The sequence below is a fragment of the Limulus polyphemus genome, unplaced genomic scaffold (assembly GCF_000517525.1).
Source record: "Limulus polyphemus unplaced genomic scaffold, Limulus_polyphemus-2.1.2 Scaffold10008, whole genome shotgun sequence".
Taxonomy (NCBI): Eukaryota; Metazoa; Arthropoda; class Merostomata; order Xiphosura; family Limulidae; genus Limulus; species Limulus polyphemus.
The window spans coordinates 11585-16876 of record NW_013675618.1 but is presented as its reverse complement, the minus strand read 5'-3'; the positions used below and the strand labels follow the sequence as shown (position 1 = coordinate 16876).

Genomic DNA, 5292 nt, shown 5'->3' with positions numbered 1-5292 from the left:
AAGCACTGTTAAAATGATTGTAACATTGTGTTTCTGTACTGGTGAGCACTGTTAAAATGATTGTAACATTGTGTTTCTGTACTGGTGAGCACTGTTAAAATGATTGTAACATTGTGTTTCTGTACTGGCAAGCACTGTTAAAATGATTGTAACATTGTGTTTCTGTACTGGCAAGCACTGTTAAAATCGCTGCATGAGTTTGTTTTCAATGTGTTGGATCTAACTATTAACAAGGACTTATGGGTAAAAGTCGAGAAGAATGTAAAATAATGAAATGTTAACCACACGATATACCTGTTATAACCGGTGCCGATGAGGTCCTTTGATCAATACCAACACTCTTCACTTTGTTAATGGTGAGATAGATTTCTTGTAGATATATTGTTTAGCTAGTAATGTGTCTTTCCCTTTCCTTTAGCCATGAAAAACTCCACCATTGTATTCACTGGCTCTAACAACGGGATTGTTTACACCTGGGAGCAGGAACTGTCATCAAAATATCTCTTAAGGTATGTCTGTCTTGATCTGAGATGTATATATTACAAGTCTCAAAACTGAATTTGCTGAAAGTCATGTTAGGGAAGGGCATGGCAGATCAAAGAGTCAGGTGTTCGAGGTGTGTTCTTGATACATATAGTTCACATTTTCAGTTGTGAGTGCATTATAGAAGTCACAGTCAATACTCTTCTGGTGGCGATGCTGCTGGTTGTATTTCCTATGGTAAATACTTCAAAATTAGGAGCAGCTTCACCCGACCACTAGGGGGTATCTAGCATATTAATCCACGTGCGATTAAGATATTGTTGAAGTTGAAAAGTTTAAGTCCAATCAATCTTTTGTTGAGGTTTTAATACTTTTTTGAAATGTTTCTGATTGTCAAAATAATTTAAAAATGTATTTCTCGTAATATATCTAAGTGTAGTAGTATAAATTGTTTCAATTTTTAATTTAACATAAAACTAAAATGACGTCAGAGAGGAAGAAATAAAATGTTTGATTGTTAAATTACAATATTTTTCTCAGTAAAAGAAAAGGTCGTTTTTGAATTATTTTAAACAAATTATATCGGCACCTCGTTTTCAAACGTCCCCCAGTGAGACAGCGGTAAGTTTACAGACTAGAATCCGGGGTTCGATTCACCGCGATAGACACAACAGATAGTCCGATGTGGCTTTACCCTAGGCCTAGGGCATATAAACAAAAATATTTTAAAACCATAGTTTTTCCTAATGAAAATCTCATAATTGCGGAAGGATTTTACAGTTTATTTTTCTATGAAACAAGTCTACTGTTTAGAACTGTCACAATCATCTATAATACAGCCATATAATTACTTTTTTACAGCAAAGGACAATTGCCTAGAATGGCAGAAGCGAAGAGAAAGGGCAAACCTGCTTTGACGCCCTTCAAAACAAACCAGGTATAATGTCTGAAGGGGGAATAAGGATGCTCAGTTACTTTCTTTTTATTTTGTAAAGCTTAAAAAAAATGGACTCGGTCCAACTTGATCCTTTACGTGTTTGTTTCTTTCATGGTCCATAATTTTATACTGATGGACTGGAGGGAAAGAGGCTAGCCACCACAAACTATAAACAAATAGAAGAATTTTACCGTGACTGTTAGTACCAAGCATGGCCTAGTGGCTAGCGTGCCGGATTGTAGATCTATGTGTCCGATATTTGTATCCCGTTAACGGCAAAAAAAAAATATAAAAATATATCTCTCACCGTTTTATAAGCTATAAGTAAATAATTTGTTTATATTGCTGACTGCTGTTTAGTGTTAAATAAATAAAATCAAAAAACAGGTTGTATTTAATATAATTGTGGGGTCTGGCCTGGAAGAAAACTGAATTTTTAATCTATTATTTCACATTCAGCACTTATTGAGTCTTAACGTCTTGTCAGTTAGACAGTGGAAGAGTCGAGGTGGAACCATTGTTGGGCTGTGCTTAGGGCATCAGTTGGCGTTAATCCGGCCCTGTGTGAAAGGTGTAATAAGTATCATCTAGAGAAGACTACAGTTAAACTGTTGTCTAGAGCAGTGCTCGCCATCTTATTAATTAAAAATACTCGGTAACTCGTTACTCCAACACAGTGTGACAAGAAGTCTCTTTATTCATTAAATAATATTGGTGAAACATTTTTCCTGATTCTTCTCACGTACCCACCCAACCCTCAAGTTTGAGAACCAGTGCTCTTGAGAAGACTTTAATCTGACGTCTGGAATAATTCAGTAATTATCGTGTTCGTAAAACATTGCTTTAATTTCTTGTCAAATATTCTGTACAATGGTGAAATAAAAGTGTTTGTATTTTAATTTCAAGTTTAGTGATGGTATTTACAAATCTTTATGTATTTTATAGAAGAGGAAGACTGATATCCTTGACAAGCGAGCGATACTACGTTTAGTATTTGTAAAGGAGTTGGATCTGTTAGTAGGTGCCTGTCAGGACCACAAAGTTTGTAAGTATATATGGTTTTAAACACATGACTAATTAACATTGACACGAAACTAGCACCATGGTCTCAGAGTAAATAACACAAACAACAAAGTTTGTAAGTATATATGGTTTAAACACATGCCTAATTAACATTGACACGAAACTAGCACCGTGGTCTCAGAGTAAATAACACAAAACAACAAAGTTCACACCTTGGTCTCAGAGTAAATAAAAAAACAACAAAGTTCACACCTTGGTCTCAGAGTAAATAACACAAAACAACAAAGTTTGTAAGTGTATATGGTTTAAACACATGCCTAATTAACATTGACACGAAACTAGCACCATGGTCTCAAAGTACATAACACAAACAACAAAGTTCACACCTTAGTCTCAGAGTAAATAACACAAAACAACAAAGTTCACACCTTAGTCTCAGAGTAAATAACACAAACAACAAAGTTCACACCTTAGTCTCAGAGTAAATAACACAAACAACAAAGTTCACACCTTAGTCTCAAAGTAAATAACACAAACAACAAAATTCACACCTGTTAATAACCAGTGATTCAGATTCCTCACACTACAAGGTTTGGGCTCTGGTCTCAGAATATACAATACACACTTAAAGTCGGGGGCATGCACAAGGGGGACAAGCAGGGACCCAAGCCTTCCAATACTTCTGTACATACAGACAGTTTGATCAGTGTTGTACTATCTATTTATATGGATGTGATGAATGATGTCACATCCGTTAATGTAGATGAATGATGTCACATCCGTTAATGTAGATGAATGATGTCACATCCGTTAATGTAGATGAATGATGTCACATCCGTTTTACGTTTATTAAATTTTACCATTTCAAGTATTTTTTTCCCCGAAAGAGGGCAGAAAGATGCCCGGTGGAGTCACTTGTTTTAACCACTCAGTAGTATTTTGTCTGTCAATCAGTCAGTTAGTCATTAGACACTAAAATAACGTCACATAAGAGATGTTTAATGTTGCAATTTGTACTGTTGTGATGTCAGTAAAACATGTGCATACCATGAATCATGAGAAGAATTATACACTCTATAGTCCACAACACAGCATGATATATAATCTTCAATAGCAAGGAATAAAAAGATATTTGTTACTCTTAGATCTGGTTTTATTTACTCTTGAAACGGAACACTTTCGGGGACCCTGTGGAAGTATATCTAGTTATACATCTAAATAAGTTTGTAATTTATAAGGGGATAATTATTTTCATACTCAAAACGCTGATTTAGTACTTGTAAAAGCTACATCTATTGCTTGTAAATAAAAGTATGCTATTAAAATAGGGACCATACTGTTTTCTAAAACATCTGTTACATATAAATATGTTCTTTATGTCTGTAGATGTGTGGAGTAAGGAAGTTGAAGAAGACAGAGCATCAGCAACTAAACGGGACAGTTACTCTTCTTCCAGTGGACAAAATAAAGATATGGATAGCGAACTCGTCAAGGTTGTTAATAACTTCAATTGACGTTTATATTAACAAAATAAAAGCTCATCTGTAAGACTGATGGCTTATAATGCTAAAAATTGGGTGTTGATACCCACAGTTAGTAGAACACAGATAGCCCATCATGTAGCTTTGTGCTGTACAAGAAACAAAAAAAGCAAAATAAAGTTTTGATTTTGATATCTTCACTTCTTACGAGCAAGAATAGTCTGCTTTGGTGCAGAAAATAGTTAGATATCCAATTACGGAAGCTGGAAAACTTAGGAATGTCTGACTGGGCAGACATTTTGTAAATGAGTCGCTTTTGATTCTAATTAACCGTAACAATAAGTTTGAATTTAATTAAATACTGAGCAGTTTGTACACTGCTCTAGTCCTTTTTTTTTTTTTATCAGCAAAATACTTTTCGAACATATTTTGTGACATGCTAAAGTTATAGTAGAGTAATTGAAATAATATCCAAGTGTTTTTGTAATAATTTGATTTTATAAATGGAAGTGGGAACTAATGACAGACTATGCCATCATCAGCACTTTGGAAGGCCATACCGATTGTGTGACATCACTTGTTACCGTGGAGCAAAAACATTATTCCGATACCACTTACCTGGTACGTTTCCTAGGTTTATAAAACTGAAACTTTTTTTGTAGAAGTTTAAATATATTTATGAAACTTTAATTTTGTAGGATTGTGTTTGCTTTCAAATTATTCTATCAGTCTAGCAAAGTTTTTTTTTTTTAATGTGAAATGTCATTAATATTTCAGAATTACTTCAATGAGGATAATCCTCAGTCTGTGTGAATTAGGCTTAGCATAAGTTAAGCCTAGCGCACTGAATAATGAGGTTTGGTGTTCTTTGAAGTTCTTTTATATATATTTTTGGCTGACATGCTTGTCTTTTTTTATAGTTTTTCTTATTACATTCCTTTGTCTCATACAGGTGGAACAGTGGAAATTTTATGGACTTACAACTCTAAAATCCAGGGTTTGATTTCCCACGGTGGACACAGTAGATAGCCCAATCTGGCTTTGCGTTTAACAAACCAACTTTAGAATTTCTATATTAGTATAATGTTTAAAGTCAAACTATACTTGGTTATCCACAGTTGAAAATAATTTTATAAAGACTCCTTAACCAACGATAATACGATCTGGGAGGAGAAGTGTGAAAATACAATTTGGTTTAGCAAGGCTTGGTAGTTAAGGTGCTCGACTCTAAATTTGGTTTAGCATGGCTTGGTAGTTAAGGTGCTCGACTCTAAATTTGGTTTAGCAAGGCTTGGTAGTTAAGGTGCTCGACTCTAAATTTGGTTTAGCATGGCTTGGTAGTTAAGGTGCTCGACTCTAAATTTGGTT

The 5292-nt window shown here is 34.6% G+C and overlaps 1 protein-coding gene across 1 annotated transcript in view; it reads left to right on the top strand.

Annotated features, from left to right (window-relative positions):
* Positions 1 to 5292, top strand: part of LOC106476189 (dynein assembly factor with WDR repeat domains 1-like) — a gene marked incomplete at both ends in the record, with an annotated part of 12333 nt that overhangs the window by 3699 nt on the left and 3342 nt on the right. Inside the window, 2 exons of the mRNA XM_013936856.1 lie at positions 2366 to 2465; positions 3830 to 3936. Coding sequence (XP_013792310.1) covers positions 2366 to 2465; positions 3830 to 3936 — 207 coding nt within the window. The remainder of the gene's footprint in view (positions 1 to 2365; positions 2466 to 3829; positions 3937 to 5292) is intronic.